The sequence below is a fragment of the Quercus suber genome, unplaced genomic scaffold, assembly GCF_002906115.3.
Source record: "Quercus suber isolate HL8 unplaced genomic scaffold, Cork oak 2.0 scaffold_401, whole genome shotgun sequence".
In the NCBI taxonomy this organism is placed as follows: Eukaryota; Viridiplantae; Streptophyta; class Magnoliopsida; order Fagales; family Fagaceae; genus Quercus; species Quercus suber.
This window is the reverse complement of record NW_027069852.1, coordinates 479,140-498,672: the sequence shown is the minus strand read 5'-3', so window position 1 is coordinate 498,672 and position 19,533 is coordinate 479,140. Positions and strand designations below refer to the sequence as shown.

Below are 19,533 nucleotides of genomic sequence, written 5' to 3'. Positions count from 1 at the left end.
AAAATATGATAGTCAGTTTTGACGATTCTTAAATCTCGAAAGTCAATAATACAAAATTGATAGCATATGATATGAGATGAATTTGTAAAGAACCCAAACTGTGCGAGCCTTTTTGCATTTTGGCCTTTATTTAATTCCATAGAAATGGTTTTAATTACAAAAACATCTTAAAAAGAAAAAAAAATGAAGAATATATTTATTTTTTATAAAAAATATATATATATACTTGTACAGAAGCCTTATGAACAAAACGACATCAGTCGAGCAAAGAGAAAATTCAAAATTGGGACTTTTCAAACCTTTTAACGGCTATTTTAAGAGAGCCTTTAAATTTGAAATTTGAAAGAAGGAAAATTGTAACTGAAGCCTTCTATTCATTTTTTCTTTTGGAGGAGTATATATAGATTTACAAGCTGCAAAACCCTTAAAATATTTCCATTTTCAAAGTCAGAGCAATTCCCCATAAGAAAAAAAAAAAAAAAAAAAAAGAATCATCAACAATCAAGCAGTTGAGCCTCTCTTTTCCTTTCTTATCATCCATTTCACTTCTTCAAGGTCCTTTTATTTCTTAATTTCTTCTTCTTATTCATTATATTGTTCTTGTTTTTTTTTTTTTTTTTTAATAATATTTATATCATTGCACTTTGAATTACAATGTTTTTTCTAACATGGGATTCCTTAGATTATCAATTTGATTGCCGAGAAAATTTTTGTCTATCAATTTATATGTCATCTGTGGAAATGAAATTGTTTAGTTTAGAATTTAGATATTACATATAAAGGTTGGTTTGAGTTGAGCTTTTTTTTGCATTTCTCAGAGAAAAGTAGAAAACAGAGCAAATCTTATTTTCCTCTGTTTTTGCAGTAACCAAATAGTGGGCAAGTGGTTGTTCTGTCTATGACCCATTATAATTTCATTTCAGATTTATTGTTGGAGAGATGAGAATCACAAGAAATTCAATTCAAGAATCACCTTAGCCTTGTTTCTCTTATCTTAGTTTTCCTTCTTGCTTTGTTTAATCATTATTTTTCTGGGTTTTTCTTTGCGTTGGATTATGGTTTTGTTTGGTTGCAGAGAAAATTTTTCTTTTAATATATAATTGAATGATTCTCGTTTCATTTAAGATTTTTTGTTGGAGAGATAAGAATCACTATAAAGTTAATTCAAGCATAACCTTAGCCTTGTTTCTCTTTCAGGTTGTTCTTTTGAGTTCGTCGCAAAAATGAATGATCTTATGACAAAATCGTTTCTTAGTTACGTGGAGCTTAAGAAACAGGCCATGAAAGACCTAGAAGCCGATCAGGATATCGAGATGGGAAAACTTGACCCCGCTGATGAACAGAACCTCTCACAATTTTTCGAAGAAGTGGCTGCAATCAAGGCTGACATGGAAGAGATCACCAATCTTCTTCTTAACCTTCAAGACCTCAATGAAGAGACTAAGTCTAGTCACAGTGCTAAAGTTCTTAGAGGGATAAGAGATAGGATTAACTCAGACATGGTCATGGTTCTTCGGAAAGCAAAAGCTATAAAAGCAAGATTGGAGTCACTTGATCGGTCTAATGAAGCTAATCGTAACGTGTCGGTGGAATACAAAGAAGGAAGTCCAGTTGATCGAACAAGGATTTCGGTGACTAATGGTTTGAGAGTCAAATTGAAGGATATGATGAATGACTTTCAATCTTTGAGAGAAAAGATTGTTAAAGAGCACAAAGAAGGACTAAAGAGGAGGTATTATGCTGCCACTGGAGAGGAACCAAGTGAGGAAGATATTGATAAGATGATTTTGGAAGGAGGGCAGATCAATGTTTTTGAAGGGAGGGCAGATTTGATAATGGAGAATAAGGAAAGGCATGAGGCTTTGAAGGAGATACAGAGGAGCTTGACAGAGCTTCATCAAGTTTTTCTAGACATGGCTGTGTTGGTGGAAACACAAGGGCAGCAGATTAATGATATTGAAGAGAATGTGGCTCACACAGCCGCTTACATTGATGGTGGAACCAATAAACTCTTCGATGCTAATCAGATGAAGAAGAAAAGAAGAAAATGGGCTTATTGGATAGGTGCTTTGGTGCTGGTTTTGTTGCTGATATGCTTTATTTCCATCATAGCTTCTTGAAGTTTCTCATGAATTCATAGGTTGGCTAGAATGTGGTTTTGGTAGCTGGGGAGGTTTGTTTGTGAATATGCTGGAGCTTTTCTTGTGAAGGAGTTCTATACTGAATGCCGAGTTTTGATTTCCATTTTGGTTATACTTGTCATTTGGAGGGCAATTTGTGATGATATCTCTTCATCTTTTATTGTTGGTTTCTTTGCAATTTGAATTTTTTGAACAAAGTTTTTCTGTTGAGCTCTGTAAAATTGTTAATGAGAGTTTCTTTCACTATGCTTCTCTTCTTGTTATCAGATAAAGACTCATCTTTTAAGGCTGATATTTTACTTGTCTCCTCTCTCTCTATCTCTTCATGTGTGAAAGCAATTTTAATAGTTAGTTCTATGCAGGGGAGCTTGTCAGATGATTCTGTGCTTTTTCTGATCATTTAGCTGAATCCTCAAAACATAATTGAACAATGAGGGCTCCCCAAAATTTAATTAGGAAACAGTGAGTGCGAGGCTTGTGCTTGAAACCTTTGGTTGATTAGTATTGCAGAACTTAATTGTAAACGGTATGGCAGCAGGGTTGGGAAAGGGACTTGTTAATGTCGAGGCTTGTACTATTTATTTATAATTTGAAGCATGGATTATGTTAGATACCGTACAATGAACCAATGCCAGGGTTTTATGACTTTTTCCTATGATTAAATGAGCTGGAATTACAAACAATGACTTAAATTGTATAATGAGAGGGTTTTCTATTTGGCTCCAGGAAGCTTAAACATCCAACCCTAACGGGCAAATGAATAAGTATACAATTGAGGATTGAGGTTTTAAGTTACAACTTGAAAAGAATCTGATACAAATTTTAATTTTATCTCTCAACACTTTTTAGGAACTCAACTCAAGAAATTGTCACCACCTAATTTTCCCTTAAGTATTCTCAGGAGTTTCAAGCAGCTAACAAAGAGGAAGGTCCTTGGGTGGAGGCAGAACAGATTGATCCGCACCTTTTCCATTCTCCACCACAAATGCTGTCTTTAAACCCCAGCTAGTGTGAAGCTCCAGATGACAGTGCATGAACCACACACCTATACAATGAACAAACATCATATGAAAGATTATTTAAAAGTTTTATATTTTAAGAAAAAGCTCATTTTGATTGAGAATTATTGTTGTTTATTTACTAAACTTTCAATGCAGTATTCTATTTGGTTATGTTGTTGGACATACCTGGATTATCAGCCCTGAACCTTATGGCAGTCCAACCACCCGTTGGAACCCCAACTGTGTTTCTTTCAGGAGGATCCACCAAGTTAAATTTGGCTGGATCTTTTGAAGGGTTGAAGTTCCCAACTCCAGTCCCAACAATGAAAAAATTGTAACCATGAAGATGGAATGGATGGGACTCAACACTGAGAAGGTTTGTGTCTTGTAAGACCAATTCCACTGTTGAATTAAAAGCAATCTTGCTAAGTCGGGTGCCTAGTGTAGTGCCAAGGTTGGCAGTAAGTGGTGCACCAGTATAATTGAAAGGCGTTGGAGGGCGGTCTGGGAAATCTGTTCTAAACACCCCCTTGATGTTGAAATAGTGAGCTTGAAGAAGGCCTATTTGGGCCATTACAAAGGTGATGTTGTTTAAGGAAGCAGTGAGTTGTGTTCCATTTAGGCAAGTTGGACAAGGATTTATTCCCAGACCAATTGTGTAAAAGAGATGTCGGTCAACTTTGAGTGGAACATTTGCTGGGAACTGAGGAGAATTGAGGCTTCGAAGTTTGGCATTGTAGCTTAGTGCAAAAGTTGTGTCATTGGGTGCTGGCAATTGGGGAAGGATTGGGAGTACAGTGTTTGGAATGCCTTTGTATTGTAGTATTGCTGTGGCAGTTTTGTTGTCAATGGAAAGTGGTGCATCCATGAAAGGCCTAGCAGCCATAAAATATCTGCTAGGAACTTGGGAGGCCTGAACAATAACATTTGTGGTCTGTCCTGGTGCTATCAGTATTGATTGAGTTGTGAAGGGTTTGGTATACACTGCATCAACCTCTACCACTGTCAGGTTATGACCAGCAATGGCAAAGAAAAGCTCATCATTAAGCGCAGCATTGATTATTCTCAAGAGGTATGTCTTTCCTTGTTCAACCTCCATTGCAAAGGTATCTGAAAAAGAAAGAAAAAGATAATGAAGAAGAAGCTGATAAAGGGAAAAGTGCATTTAAGGTACATTGAAATAGTGGCACCCAAAACTTCCTTAGAAGTGAATCTAGTGATGTTAAATAGATAATTTTGATAGACTTCAAGCCTTCAAACTGATTTCACTTACGTTTATCAGAACATGGAAAGAGTGGCCCTGGCTTTCCATTAATGGTATGTGCATCAGACATGTTTGGTGGCAATCCTAACTTGTTCCCTTGATTAACAAGCTCTTCAACATCATTGTTCCACCATTCGCCTATAAAATTTACAAAAAATTATAGCAATTGCATTTTGTTTTACGTGTAAATGTGGAAGGACAGAATTGCAGACTTATTAGTCTAATTCACCTAGGAGTATAGTTTCTTCTCTCTCAGGCTGAGGGAAAGGTAATGGAGTCCCTTGTTTAGGCATGATGACAATTGCACCATAGACAGTGGCCCTTAGCCAAAAGATATGTGCATGCCACCAGAGTGTTCCTCTTTGCCCCGTCACTTTAAAATCATAAACATAACTCCTCCCTGTCTTGATTGGACATTGTGTTATATATGCTGGTCCGTCTGCCCAGCCATTTCGATATTGCTTTAATCCATGCCTGCAAATAATGTCATATGTTACATTAACAAAACTATATTGACTTATTTCATTGAATGAATGTTTTTCCAATAGAGCATGTTATGCATGTCTTACCAATGAATGGACATGTTATATTGGGCAGAGTTTGTCACATTTACTAGAACTCTGTCACCTTCTCTAACATAAATTGTAGGCCCTGGGAACATCCCATTAACCGTGACAATTGGCTTGGCATGGCACAACCTGCTGACATTCATAACTTGAATCTGAGAAACCAGAAAAGAAAACCATCATATATAACTTAAGCCAAAAGAGAAAGCACCAAAGTTTACATAAAATTGCTGATGTCAAATAGTTACATTGAACTGGTACTTCTTTAAAGCAGCTTCGGTTGGAATAAAAACAAACCCAAGCATGCAAAAGAAGTAAAAGAAAGGAACCAAGGGGATATTTTCACGGTTCGCCATGCCCATAACTGTAGCCTAAATATTTGAATTCTGTGAAGTATGTTTGGATGAAATATGAGGGTCAAGGTCTAAAGTATTTATAGGGATGAATAAAGGGGTAATAGTCCAATTATTAGTCTGTTTGTAACCGAAGGAGGAGAGAGAGAGGTATTGTTGTTGAATTAGGTAGAGATTGCAGAGGTTGTCAATTTTAAATAAAAACATGAGGTTCTCTATTGAAATCTTGTAAGCAAAATACTGATAGGGAACAGTAGTAGTTGAATGGCCTCATGTTTTATTTAAAATGGTACAATGAGCTTGAGAGCTACATAGAGCCAAACTTGACCACCTGAGCTTAACCGTTAAGGAAAAGTGTTCATACTTAACTTTTCCATTTACTTCATGAATGTACATTCATTTCTGAACTTTTTGCCGGGTGGGATTTGTTTAGTAACCTTAGTAAATGGTCAAATTTTAGATGTGAACATTTTATATTTGATAGATGAGTGTGTCATGTGAACACATATTGAGTCATTGGGTGTTTACTAAGTAGATCTAAGCTATTACAAAGAACCTTAATTGTAACTTGATTAATACTTACATAAAGCACACTGATTAGCCAACTTGTTATAAGTCAGTTGAAAATATAACTCAAAACTGGTTAAGGGAGTTAAAAATGTAACCCAGTAAAAAGATTCATGATATATAAAACTTTTTATCTTCCTCTTCACAAAAGAAGGGTAAATAAATCTTTTTGTGTTCCTTAAAATCTGGCAAGCAAAGAAGAAAAACCTTGCTTCTAAGCCTTTGAATATGTTGTTTGTTCAAACCTATGGTTGTTTAGTTATCATACTTGTGAAGTACTTCAACTTTTGTTACACCTATTAAATATAAATGGTGGTTTTTTGAGGTAACCATGTTGCCAACCAAAAGATGGTCGCACGGTACACCTTACTGTTGACAGGAAAACTTAAACTTAATTAGTGATCTTTTTGGGCTAGACAGACAGACGGGCTACCTGCCTGTGACTTATTCGGTGACCCAAAAGGGCCCAAATCGAATTTATTTATTTTAATAATGCATGATTTTGGATTTGTTAAATTACTGATCATCTTAAAAGTTTAGTTTTTAGGAAATTGTAATTTTTTTTTTTTTGAGAAAATTCTAACTTATGACGTCCACTCCTGATGATAACTTTTTATCATTAGACCAAGGCACTAATCAGTTTTCAGTATAGGCGGGGATTGAATTCCAGTCCTCTTATTCAACCACAAAGACTTTACCAGTTGAGCTAACCGGAACCCACAGGAAATTGTAAATTTAATTACTTAATCATAATTTTAACTCAAATCAAATTTCATCTCAACTTAGAAGTTAGAATCATATATGTGAGATTCTTCTAAAAAATGAAAAGGAAAAAAAACTATACATGTAAGATGCGTGTATAAGGCAGTCTTTAGCCTAGGAATTGCAATAATAATACAAATGGTTCACATTAATAAAATAAGTAGTTGGATGCCTTCTTTTTTGTATATATTTATGACTAATTACAAATTGCAGTAAATTTGTTGGGTAGGGAAGAAGAACAGGATAAAAAGAATAAAGAAAGAATTTTACTTTTGATTCATATAATTATATTGGAAACGTATGTGTACATAGCTGTACAGTCATACTGCCTCTTATAGAGAGCAGTGTTTATAACGAAATTCAGTGTCAAGTTAAATTTAAATGTAAATTTCAAAGAATCAAAGAGTTCAATATTATAGAAGATCTTGTATGTTCTTGAAGTATCGGCCAAATAGTTTATGACGATTAAGTTCTATAAGAACTAATCACAGACCTAAGCGATGCGTGAGAATAAATAATTATTTTGTAACTGTAATATAACGTATAATTTTTTCCTCTAAAATTTTTTGAACATAATTTGTTCTTCTAAAATTTAAACAATTTATATTCGATCCAGTTTGGTCTACTTTGGTCCCATTTCATCCAATTTGGTTCACTTGGTCTAATTTAGTCCACTCGGTCAATTTCGGTCCCCTTCAGTCCATTTTGGACTGATTGAGCCTTAAATTAATTCTTTTATAGGCTGCCTTTTCAAGTTTAGTTCAAAATTTCATTTTTTTCATAATTTGTGGGTTGAAAAGTATGAAATTTTATTATATTTGAGCTAAATTCTTTAGTTTTGAGTTAAAAAATACAAACAAAATGGACATTAAAAATTAGAAATATGAGCCCTAAAAATACAATAAAAATGACATATATATATATATATTCAAAAATCCTATGTGGTCCACCTCGGTCCTATTTGATCCATTATGTCCTCTTCGGTCCACTTCAGTTTTATTAGGTCCACTTTGGTCTTATTCAGTCCACATTAGTCCTATTCTATACACTTCATTCCTATACGGTCCATTTTGATCCACTTCAGTCCTATTCAATTCATTCTATACACTTTGGTTTTATTCAGTCCTACTTGGTCCAAATTTTTCTTATTTAGTCCAATACATCTACTTTGGTCCTAATCTGTCCACTTCGGTCCCCTTCAAACCTATTCAATGTAAATTCATCCACTATGTTCTATTCAGTCCAATTCAGTCCACCTTGTTCCCATTCAGTCCTGTTCTATCCATTTGGTCCACTTTGTTCCATTTGGCCCACTTCAGTCCATTTTGGTGGACTTACATATAGGGAAAAGACATGCTTGGGTTGAGAGCACCTATTTTAAATATAAATTTATTAAAAAATATATAGATCTCAAACTCGTAATATTAATATCTAAAATCTTAAGCATAGCATTTATTATTGCTACCCTTTTATTGAGCAATATTAACGTACCATTTCAAACGAATTTTGTCTGACCCAAAACTATATTTCAGAAATTTAGAGCATGACCGGCATGTTAATATCAAATTTACTTCAATACTAACATGAACCAACTAAAGCTGAAGGTGCTTATGAAAAATCGTTTCTTGTATTCCTTTTTATTTCCTTGCATAAAAGCCATAATATACAAAATTGATAAAAACTTTGAAACTTTATTTCATTTCGAACTTTGCAAGATTACAATTTAGCTGTAACTTAAGATATTTGTGTAAATATTACATAACTAAACATTTAGCAAAACTTTTATTTACAAGCCTAACCTCAAAGACATACAATTGGGGTTCAAAACAAACTAAGGTTCTAAAATACATTTGTGCTCAAAAGGATCAAGTACATCTTAATTCCTCCTATACAACAAAAGAGCTAAACTACTATACAACCAAAAACTATTCATTCTAACAAACGAGAATCGCAGATTCCTTGCCACCTCTAATACTCTCGCTACTTCCAAGAAAGAACCTATGCACTAAATATAATAGGGTGAGCTACGAAACCCAGTAAGGTTTTAAGTTCTGTTAGGTTCTAAAGATTTAGGAATTTATGTATTTAGAACTCTAATATGTATTGTTGGCAAACCATGATTAAAACAGGTTGTTAGTCTTGTTTAGACTTGCTCAAAGTATGGGCGTTTTTATGTAAAGTTGGAATTGAGTGGCTGTAGAAGTATTAGTGACTTTCGGCTTGGCTCGATTGATCGAAAATTAGACTTGATCAATCAAATCTCAGGCAGAATTTTTTTTTGCAGAATTTCCAACTCAGCCCAAGCCCATTAAGGATTAGGGTTTCAGATCTATTTCTCCCACTATATAAAGGAAACCCTAGCCACGTTTTTAGGGTAGCATTTAGAGAGAGAAAAGAGAGTGTCTCTTTTGTATCTAGGGTTTTGTACCCAAATCTCTCTGAGTCTTTGTTGCTTATACTTTGCTGTTTGTATGAATCTCTTGTGAGATCATTGAGGAGCTTTCCTTCACATAAACTTAGGGTTTTCAAGGTAGAGATAGTATCAACATCTTGATGATCAACAAGGTTGCTGCCATTAGAGCTTAAAGAATAACAAGCGTGGGTGCTTGCATCTTGTGGAGAATCCAAGAAAGAAGGAGTCCGTGGATTCGGAGCTTGCACGTGGTCATGTTAATAAGTTCTACTGGTGGGTAGCATTAGGAAGTTAAGCGGGGAGCTTGTAAGTCCTTTTGTATGAACTTCGATTCTTTCGTATAGTGGATTCAGGTTTACCTTGAGGATAGTTAGATCAAATCCTTCCCAGGTTTTTACCGTGTGGTTTCCTGGGTGATCATATCTATTGTTATTTATTTTTCCGCTGTTTTATGTTTTTGATATGATTATGTGTTTGTGATAACATAGAATTGCTTAATTTGACAAAGTTAATTACTTGGATAATTAACTAGGTTAATCTGGTTGGTTTAAGGGGTCTAAATTTCTAACAAGTTCCATGAGCATTTAATAAGAATGCATGTAAATCAAATATTTTATGAATATGCTAGCTTTGATAAATAGTCTTTATACTATTCATACTATTCTTAAATAACTTATGAACTTTTAGATGAAAATACATCATTTTTTTTTCATATAATAATAAAAGGACATAATAAGGAACTTAAACATAATTCAGTAACCTTATCTTTAAATAGACTATAAAATACTTTATCATAAACTTTCCATCAGACTTATAACACATTCAACTTACCTTTCTTATCATCATACTTTTCTTATAAATTCCAAATAGTTTAATAGCTCATTCATAATACATATTAGTTAGTACAATTGTAAGTCTGTCACAACTTTAGGAGGCTTTAAGCACATTGTGTCAGGCATCCAGCATTCCCCACAATGCTAGGAAATCTCAAGATCATAACAGAAAGTATCACACCCCTTTCAGTGTGATTAGATCATTAACCACGGGGTTGGTTGGCATCCTCCACAAGTTGGTCATTCCTAACAAGGGTGGGTACAGCAAAGTCCTCACCACTTATAATGACCAATCAAAATTTCAATGAAAATGCCAGTATTATAACCCCTACTGGCTGAGTTCAGATCATAACAATGGAATAACTCGAAAATTATATTTTTCTGATAATTATACTGTTACATAAATATTTCATAACAATAGCATATCCACTTCATTCTTAAATATGATGTTCATGATATAAGTAATAGCATCAAATGCTAAAATTATCATATATATAAGATTTAACAACTCATGAATATATATCTTTACTTAAATCATGCTTATATGTAATATCTCTAATTAAAAGGTTTTAATGGATAATAAATTTTCTAAACAATTCTTATACTTATCAAACACACATGTCACATATCCATTACCTGCGCGAGAGATTTGTATAAGAGGAGCTCAAGTGTCCATGTTCTTGTTCTCGTCACCTAAATGAAGGACCAAAATTTATTATTAAGAAATCTTCCTAAGCATATAAACTTATACATGAATCACAACCTAACTCTCAACTTAAGAAAATATTAATTCCCATCACACAAAAGTTCCCCAAATTCAAGATACATTCATCAAATACATGATGACCAAACCATAGAAAAACCAAGGCATACAAAATTTATCTATGATCCAGACATACCAAATGATGAGCATACTAATTTATTTCTTAAAACATTCACCCTAACTTTAGAATTAAATCCTCAAAGTTATGTATACCATTTACTATTCACTGCTTATTTCAGTAGCATATACCTCATTTATAAAATACAAATGAGTCACCCATTCATATCCAATTTTCATGCAATTTTACAGAGCCACTCCTCTAGATGTCTAATAGATACCATATCAATTATTCAGAGTCAAAGCATAAAACCATGATTTACTAAAAATCATAAAAGATAACATACTCAAAAATCTGTCCCAAAAGAATTTCATTCAGGTTAGAAATTAAACCATTATTATTATATTGATCCAATTGTTGTGAGACCACTTCCATTACAACCATGTGTGTCTTAGAATTCATAATAATTACTCTTAGCATCCTAATTCACAGAATATGATTTAATTAAGCTTTTTCATGTTGTAAACACCGAATCTGTCACAATGATAGTTTCAACACCTTTCTCACAAAATCATCAAAATAATTGCAAATGACCTTCATTTCGTGTGGGTATTTTTATACCTATATTATACATGTTATAATACATTAATAGGCATCCAATTGACCATAATATCTTCAATCTTTCAACTTGCTAACACAAAACCACAAATTTCAGCTTCTAACAATCAAAATAGAGAATATAGAATGGAAACTAAAGCAAAACATTACACCATTAACATTACCCATAACAGAAAATAATCTTATTTACTTACCCATAATTGAAGCTAAAACTTTTGTAAGAGTTTGATTTCTTCTTAGAGAGAGAGATATCTATGGTTTAATAAGAGAGAGAGGGCTGTTGGTGAGAACAAAGAAAGAAGAAAGAAAAACAGCAAAACAAAAGAAATGGAATTCGGTGCAGCAAAGAAAAGATCAGGGAGAATGTTTCTTGCTAAGGGTAATAGGGTGGATGACTCACCCAGAATTTACACTTACCACCCCTTCATAACCTTATATTCTAGAAAGGCCCAATGAATAACATAGTTATGCAGATGTACCCTTACCTTTTAAAAACTTCTTTCTATATCATTAAAAACAGAGCCTAATCTTTTATAACATCAAAATATCAAAGCCTTATGCACTTAAAGTAATTAAAATAATACTAAGTATATAAATCCATAAAATTAATTATGCAATTAGGCTGGGATGTTATAACTTCGGTCTTATTAAATTTAAGTGAAATTCTTTCTAAATATGAAGGTTCTGAATATACAAATATAATCTTTAAGGTAGTTACTCATTTGTTTTAAAGTCGTTACTTTTAAATGAATTGCATGAGGTTGATTATACATTCAAGCAAAAAATAATATAAAAATATATGTATAATTTTTGTTTAAATAAATTTGTACTAAATATGATAATCAAAACTCATAACATTTTGTGTGTGGGAAAACTATGTATAGAATGAGAGAGAGAATTGAAATTTATAGTAAGAGAAGGAAAATTTAAATTAAAAAAAAAAGAAGCCAAAAATAAAGTAAGATAAAAAGATAGAGAAAAAGTGATATTAAGGTAGATAGTAGTGGAGAGATAAAAAAATAGAAGGGGAAGAAAAGTTGGAGAAAGTATAGCAATAAGTTGGGAAATTAATAAGAAAATAGAGAGAGTTAAAATAAGAGAGAGAAGGTTGGAAATGATACGCTTTAACTTTTAGATATATATAGATGTGGTGTAATATCCAAGTTTTACCTCTCTAATCCCAACATGTCATATCATCATATTACATATTAAAAAATAGACACAATTACACTTAATCAATTCTAATACTTATTTAAAAATCCAAATTAACTATAAGTTTATTGGGATATTATTACGTGTAGTAGAATGTATTGAGTTTTAAGTAAAAAACTTATATAACAATTTCTTATTAGATGACGTAAAATATGAGTTTTACATCCTATCCTTACCAAATTCGAACTCTTATTTATTATGAGATGTACTATGGTACGGGGGTGTCTGGTACACCCACTCAAACACACGTTTTTAGTTTTTAAATAACATTACACATATTTTTATACACGCATTTCACTCACACGTATTTTCACACATCTTTTCAAATAATAAAACACATGTACCAAACACCCGTTTTTTCAATTATTTCAAGGAACATTCACTGTGACGATGGTAGAGCCTCTCTTGAAGTGAGTTGGTGAAGGTCTAAGCCAACCTTGCCCTCCAATAATGTCCTTTGTCAAGAAGGGTGTAGCCTCTTGGTTTGATAGACTCTTTGACCATCCAACCCTATTCGTTCTATTGGCTCCTAGACCATAACACCTGTACTCACCATAGTACACAGTGCTGTTGTACCCAAAAAAATAATGTGAAACATGTTAGAAATAGAATCCTGGCTAACAACAAGATTGAAACATAAGGGAACGGCTTGTGTCCAGTGGAACTGGCCACATGCACCACCCATTACATAAGTAAATAAATTGTGGTGGTAGAATAATGGTTAATGATTAAATTTATCATTTCTTAATAACTAAATTTTTTGGTAGAAACAATAGTTTATTAATTATGATATCAGAGTAGGTGGTTGTGATTCTCAATTTCAAACCTATTTTGAGTTCAAGCCATGTTTTCACTCTACCTCCCATTTAAAAGGTTAAAAATTTCATGTGTTGGATTTCACTTATACTAGTTAAATGGTAGTCTAAGCCCATGTGGGAAAGGGAGTGTTACAATAATAATAAAATTCAACATTTCCTATTCAACTTCACTTACATTTATTAAGGGAGAGTTTGAGTTCACATGAGATGGATTAATTAAAATAAAAGCAATGACTATCCCACACACGTAATGCTTAAACCGATGTCCGATGTATACGGAGTGTGAACATTGAAAGATAGTTACATAATTAAATTCACCATTTCGTAATAGTTAAATTTTTGAAAGAAAGAAGATGAATTATTTAATGTTACATAAGCTCAACTATGAATTGGAATTATCATATACCTCTGCTTGCTTGTATCTCCCCAGTCATCCCAGCCCTGTGGCACTACCACACTGGACATGTAAGTTAGTGCAAAGACCACCCTAGAGTAAGGACCCCATGGTCTTCCAAGGAGAGCAGTTCCTACACCAGTGATCTTACAATTCAAGAACGTATAGCCAGTGTCCTCTGATGATGAATTCCTATGTTGAGCAGTTATAGCTCCACCTACAGTTGAGAGAGAATGAAGATGGCATTTCTGCATGCATGGACACAATTTACATCAAGTTCTCCATGTACGTAGCAAATTCAAAATATTATATGAGTTATATGTCATGGGGTTTAATTTCTTTGTGAGTTGAAGGGATATACTCACTTCAAAGAGGGAAGCAGCATTTCCACATATGAAATCGGTGGCTCCTTCTATATAGCAGTTGCTGTAATAGTGTCTACCAGTATCATCCAGGAGAGTATCTTGATACGAGAGAATATTGCAACTATAGAAAGCAGCTCTGTCTCCCTCTACTCTAAGGGCAACAGCTCTGCCTGATGTCCCAAACGTATTCTATATATAAAAATAAATAAATAAATAAAATCAAAACTACTTATTAGAATGCAAAATAAATATAAAGTTCCATAGAATTGGTTGTTCATTTGGATGGAATTTTTGAAACAAGATTTTGGATCAAATTTTTAGTTTAAATGAATTGAATAAAGTACAAAACTCCAAAAATTATCTATTGACGAAATCCATATGGAGATTTATAATGATTGAAGTGTAAGATCTTAGTTCAAATTCAAAAATTCATAAGCATTTTTGTTGGAGTAAATTCTCAAAGCTCAAATCTAGATTTTAAATCCTTAAATCCAAATGTAAACTATGGCAAATTAGGATACTCCATTAGAGTTTGAATGTAATTAATTTTTGTTAAAATTAATAATGGTTAAATTATTATATTTATTATTTAAAAATAGTTTAATTTTTTAGAATAACCAATAATTTATTAAAGTATCATAACAAGTCGTTCTAAGTTCGAACCTTATCTCTGCTCTATCTCTTGTCTAACAAGTTAAAGAATCTCATGTGTTAACTCTACTTATTAAGGGAGGGTTAGATCCACATGTGAGGTGTCAAAGATAATAGTTCCCCGTAGGTCCAATCTTATAAAATATATATATATATATATATATTATTTTATATATATTATTCCTTTCTCTCTCCACTTCTCTTTTAAAAAAAAAAAAAAATTCTCTGATGATCCGTGTCTCTTTTTTTCTCTCTAACTTCTCATCTCTTCTTTTCCAGGTCTTGCCTACCTCCTCTTCCTTTCTTCTTCTTCTTTTTTTATTTTATTTTTATTTTTTATTTCTTAAGCTATGGCCGAAAATACCTCTCTCTATTTCTTTTATTTTTTTTCTTTCTTTCAATTTTTTTTCTCTCTTTTGTGGTGGTGATGGGCTTTATGGCCAGTTGTGGGTGTGGTGGTAATGGGTTTTGTGGCCGGTTGTGGGTGTTGTTTGTGATGGGTTTTGTGGCTAGTTGTGGGTGTGGTGGTGATGAATTTTGTTGGCTTTGGTTGTGGGTGTGGTGGTGATGGTTTTGTTGGTTTGTTTTTGGTTGTGGATGTGGATGTGGTGGTGATGGGTTTTGTTAGTTTTGGTTTTGGTTGTGGGTGTGGTGGTGATGGGTTTTGTTGGCTTTGATTGTGTTTTACATGTGGTGGTTGTTGTGGCTAGTTGTGGTTGTGGGTGTGGTTGTGAGGGGTTTTGTGGGTTTTTATTATTATTATTTTTTTTTAGTGTTGGTGGTGGTGGCTGGCAGTGGGTTGTGAGTTCTTGTTTGATATTTTTTTTAACTGGTGGTGGTGGTTGGTGGCAGTGGGTGGGTAGCAGAGAAGAGAGATGCAGCAGGTGTGGGTGGAGAGAAGAGAAAGAGATGGAGAAAGATGAGAGAACAAGAATAAAAAAATAATGATAAATAAAAGAAATAATAATAAAAAAGTATATTTAAATGAATTGCTATATAAAAAAAGAACTTTATATAGTGGATGTATTTTAAAATAAAATGTTAAAACCGATAAAGTAATTTTTTGAGGTGTTAAAAACTAAAAATTTTAACGTCTTGATGAGAATGCACTTAAGAGTTGGGGTGGTGTAGGCTTAAAAAATGAAGCCTACCATTAATTAAGCATGAAATTGGAGATACATACACTTACGTGTTATAAGTATTAGTGAAATAATTAAATTTATCATATTTTAATAACTTAAACTTTTGAAACAATCGGTAATTTAATATGGTATCAAAGTATTGATTAAATGTTTAAATTTACTGTATCTCAATAGTTTAAGCTTTTGAGACAATAACACTACAAAATACAAAAAATAAAATATGCAAAAGAGATTCATTTCAAATCCATTTTGGAGTGATTAATCTGAATGAGATATCTCGTGCAAGTAATGACTTGAATTTAATTATTTGATGTTGTAATTTATAATTGAAGATGATAGTTGAGTTTTTTAATTGATAAACTTCCATGCTTATGTATGAAAGCTATATTTCTTGGGCAGGTTGCGAAGGTTCGTGCGTGGAAGGCGAGTAGGGGACTCACATACCACATTAATCATTTAGGTGTTCCCTATAAAATCAAGAAGTCATGCACAAAACTGTACTGTATGCCTATGATAATAAGGTATGTAATCATGCATCTAATATATACAACATTCCTCTCATAATATGTAGGTATGTGACTTCACATACAATTGTGAGATCACTTACATCTTTTGAAAATAATATTGCATACATCAGATGCATAAGATGGTTATTGCACTAAAGATATTGTAGGCATGAGGTCAGCCACATACCTGAACTGTGAGATATCGGGCAACAAAGTCAGAAGCGAATACAGAAAGAGTTGCAGATTGAATTATCTCCCCAGTGTCACCCCATGTTACGATGGTGTTTTTAGAGGCCAGTGTGCCACTCAATGTTATGAAGGGTTTATCCGCAGGCACTTGAAGTTTTTCCCTGATTAACCATACATGCATAAGATAGTAAGAGTCCAGTTAAAACGTAGATATATACAAACCAATTAACTATCATGAAAATAGTACAGCCACACAGACCTGTATGTCCCTGGCTTAATCGAAATGAAATACAATTCTGAGTTTTTAGATGGAACTGCATCAATAGCATCTTGTATCTTCTTAAAATCTCCATTGCCCGATTGATCCACATTTATGAGAATTGCTGTTGACATGTCCGTGGTGTTGGTGTCCGTGGTATTGGTGCCTGTGGTGGTAGCTGAATTTTCCATGAAAGAACCTAAAAAAACTATTGCAACCAAGACTGCAATCGCATAACCATTATAAATCTTCACTGCCATGGCACCCATGTTCGCATGTGATTACTTTTTTTCGTTTCGATGGGACTGCAAAGTAATAAAATGTTTAATTAAACTATGGTTTTAGTGAGAGAACTTGGCAATGATATTCTCGGGACACAAGTCGATAATGGTTGTGGCCTTATTGTATGGCTATCCCAAAGTGAAGGTCAACACATTGGTGGTCAGCCATGCATCATGCATGTCCTTCATATGGTTGAAGTTCACAGATCAGGATCTTCATGTCAGAGTTAATGTGTTTTGCCTATGATGAAGTTTCCCAAACAAGAAATGCTCCAAGTTTGACAAAAACCACTAGAATAAAACAAATTTTAATTTTTGCACTGAAGAAATGCTCCAAGTTTGACAAAAACCATATTTTATAATTTTTTTTTAAAAATTTTTTGTTTTGATCCCTAAAATAAAGATTTGAACATCTAACCTTAAATTTTTTTTTAAGACCAACTTATATAAGCTTCAATATGACCTCCTAAAAATCTATTCTTAGAAATGTTTTATATTTGCAACATTTTTATAATACTTTCATAACAAATTATAAGTGACAAATTGTTATATTGCTATTAATGTTGGAAAAAAAAATTAGTGGAAGTTTCAAATTAGAATCAGTAACAATTTATCACTTACAATTTGTTGTGTAAGTGTTATGAAAATGTAATGAATATAACAATTCTCAATTAATTTATACTTTTAACCAAATATGTGAGTAGACTGAATGTGCTTTTAATTTTTTATTTTTTGAGTGGGGATCAGGGGCATGGTTCATTCAATCAGTGGGGGTATTATATTTTGATACTAAGATACAATTAACCAATTAGACAGAGGAGGAAAAAAAAAAAAAAGACAAGAGGCATGGGATAGAGGAATGTTTGAGTGAAGACAAAAGTAAAAGTTAACATAAAAAAAATAAAAATAAAAATCTTAATACAATTACAAAGACCAATAGTATCAAAGTTGAGTTGAATTTTTAAATAAATAATAGTGGACATAACACTTCTCAATTAATTTATACTTTTAACTAAGGGTGGTAAAATTGGACACAATCCATGAACCCAACACGATATAACATGAAATTAGCAAGTTATGGTTTAAGGCTTAATGAGTTTGTGTTATATTTGGGTTGATACGGCTGACCCGTTTAATAAACGGATTGAATTAGTGTTCAACCTATAGAACTCATTTGATTTGTTTGACCTGTTTAATTAAATGACATTTTACCAATATACCTTTCAAATCCTAGATATATAAACTTAGAGAAATGATATGCCTACAACATTTTTACAACAAATCTTAAGTGGCAGGTTGTTACTGGTTGTTATTATTTGGGCAAAAAAATAATCTTGGTGTTAGTTTCAAATTTGAACCAATAACAACTAACCACCTGTGATTTATTGTAAAAATATTGTAAAATTGTTGTAGACGTAACATCTCTCATAAACTTATTAGTTGTTGGGGTTTATGTTCTTTGACATATTTTGATTGATTATTTGTAATATTGAGATATGCTTTAATTTTGAATGATTATTTGTCATGCAGTTACTTGTCAGTTATGAATTTTATATTAAAAATATTTATTTTTTTGTTTTTTCATAAATTTTTTTTTCATTTTAATAAAATCTTATAAATAGATCGACACGACTGACTTGTTTAATAAATGAGTTAGGATTAAGGAATCTTGACATATTTAATAAACATGTCGGGTTAATGTTGACTCATATAGTCGAATACTCATGAGTTGATATGACACGAACCCAACACTCAAACAGGAATTGCCACCCCTATTTTTAACCAAACATATGAGTTTAATTATAACTTTAACAGAATATGTGAATAGAGTGATTAAATTTGAATGTGCTTTTAATTTTTTACTAGCGTATAATCCATGCATATGCATTGATGTATTTAAAATTAAACGCATTATTTATTATAAAAATATAAATAATTAGTCAAATTATTTTTAAGAAAAGTAAATGTAATTAGTCATATTTTAAATTCTTTCCTAAATTTAATAATACTTATGATCATTTTTTTTCTAATTTTTAATAACACAGAATATGTGATGATCTTTGTTACGTGGTGATTTTTATTGAGTAGATGTGATTGGTTTTTTATTTTTATTTTATAGTTCATTGATATTAGACTCTTAGTATTTTGTACTCATTAACTCACTTGGCACAAAAATTAAGGACAAAGTTTAATTTCAAAATTAGTTGTAGCCTAAGGCTACAACCATACTTAATAAAATACTACATATTACTACCTATTTTGAAAAATCTAACAATTGAATTACATGTTCTTTACGCTTTTGATACACATGTCAAATTTTGTATCAATAGGATACACATAGCTATTGATTTTTAATTTTCTAGAAATTTTGCAAGCA

At 32.6% G+C, this 19,533-nt stretch overlaps 3 protein-coding genes across 6 annotated transcripts; 1 reads left to right on the top strand and 2 right to left on the bottom strand.

The window, feature by feature from the left end:
- Positions 1-369: 369 nt before the first annotated feature.
- On the top strand, positions 370-2,433 carry LOC112038623 (syntaxin-112). 2 transcript variants are annotated; one of them, XM_024071452.2, is made up of 2 exons: positions 370-555; positions 1,198-2,433. In XM_024071452.2, exon 2 carries the CDS (start codon positions 1,224-1,226, stop codon positions 2,118-2,120), a length of 897 nt encoding a protein of 298 aa, XP_023927220.2. In that variant the 5' UTR covers positions 370-555; positions 1,198-1,223; the 3' UTR covers positions 2,121-2,433. The 2 variants fall into 2 exon arrangements, with proteins under 2 accessions (XP_023927220.2, XP_065617289.1); XM_065761217.1 differs by having other exon boundaries at positions 373-508.
- A 329-nt stretch (positions 2,434-2,762) lies between these two features.
- On the bottom strand, positions 2,763-11,676 carry LOC112038610 (laccase-11). 3 transcript variants are annotated; one of them, XM_024071435.2, is made up of 7 exons: positions 11,534-11,676; positions 10,537-10,593; positions 4,976-5,127; positions 4,636-4,880; positions 4,416-4,544; positions 3,329-4,252; positions 2,763-3,186 (listed from the first exon to the last, which is right to left on the bottom strand). In XM_024071435.2, the coding sequence occupies exons 3-7, from the start codon at positions 5,116-5,118 to the stop codon at positions 3,056-3,058; spliced, it is 1,572 nt and encodes a 523-aa protein (XP_023927203.1). In that variant the 5' UTR covers positions 5,119-5,127; positions 10,537-10,593; positions 11,534-11,676; the 3' UTR covers positions 2,763-3,055. The 3 variants fall into 3 exon arrangements, with proteins under 3 accessions (XP_023927203.1, XP_023927204.1, XP_023927202.1); XM_024071436.2 differs by having other exon boundaries at positions 4,976-5,104; positions 11,534-11,675; XM_024071434.2 differs by lacking the exons at positions 10,537-10,593; positions 11,534-11,676 and adding an exon at positions 5,221-5,465.
- A 1,243-nt stretch (positions 11,677-12,919) lies between these two features.
- Positions 12,920-17,009, bottom strand: LOC112038602 (putative pectinesterase 11). The gene is made up of 5 exons (XM_024071428.2): positions 16,876-17,009; positions 16,615-16,777; positions 14,129-14,317; positions 13,776-14,011; positions 12,920-13,118 (listed from the first exon to the last, which is right to left on the bottom strand). Exons 1-5 carry the CDS (start codon positions 17,007-17,009, stop codon positions 12,920-12,922), a joined length of 921 nt encoding a protein of 306 aa, XP_023927196.2.
- Between the last annotated feature and the right edge of the window lie 2,524 nt (positions 17,010-19,533).

Bases quoted from the DNA above. Each gene is read 5' to 3' on its own strand.
- LOC112038602 (XM_024071428.2), bottom strand. From the start codon at position 17,009: ATGTCAACAGCAATTCTCATAAATGTGGATCAATCGGGCAATGGAGAT. The intron at 14,012-14,128 runs GTGAGTATATCC...CCATGCATGCAG, and splicing joins ATGCTGCTTCCCTCTTTGAA to AAATGCCATCTTCATTCTCT. The intron at 13,119-13,775 runs GTATATGATAAT...TGGGTACAACAG, and splicing joins GGAGATACAAGCAAGCAGAG to CACTGTGTACTATGGTGAGT.
- LOC112038610 (XM_024071434.2), bottom strand. From the start codon at position 5,334: ATGGGCATGGCGAACCGTGAAAATATCCCCTTGGTTCCTTTCTTTTAC. The intron at 4,881-4,975 runs GTAAGACATGCA...CATTATTTGCAG, and splicing joins TATAACATGTCCATTCATTG to GCATGGATTAAAGCAATATC. The intron at 4,545-4,635 runs GTGAATTAGACT...TAAATTTTATAG, and splicing joins AGAAGAAACTATACTCCTAG to GCGAATGGTGGAACAATGAT.
- LOC112038623 (XM_024071452.2), top strand. From the start codon at position 1,224: ATGAATGATCTTATGACAAAATCGTTTCTTAGTTACGTGGAGCTTAAG.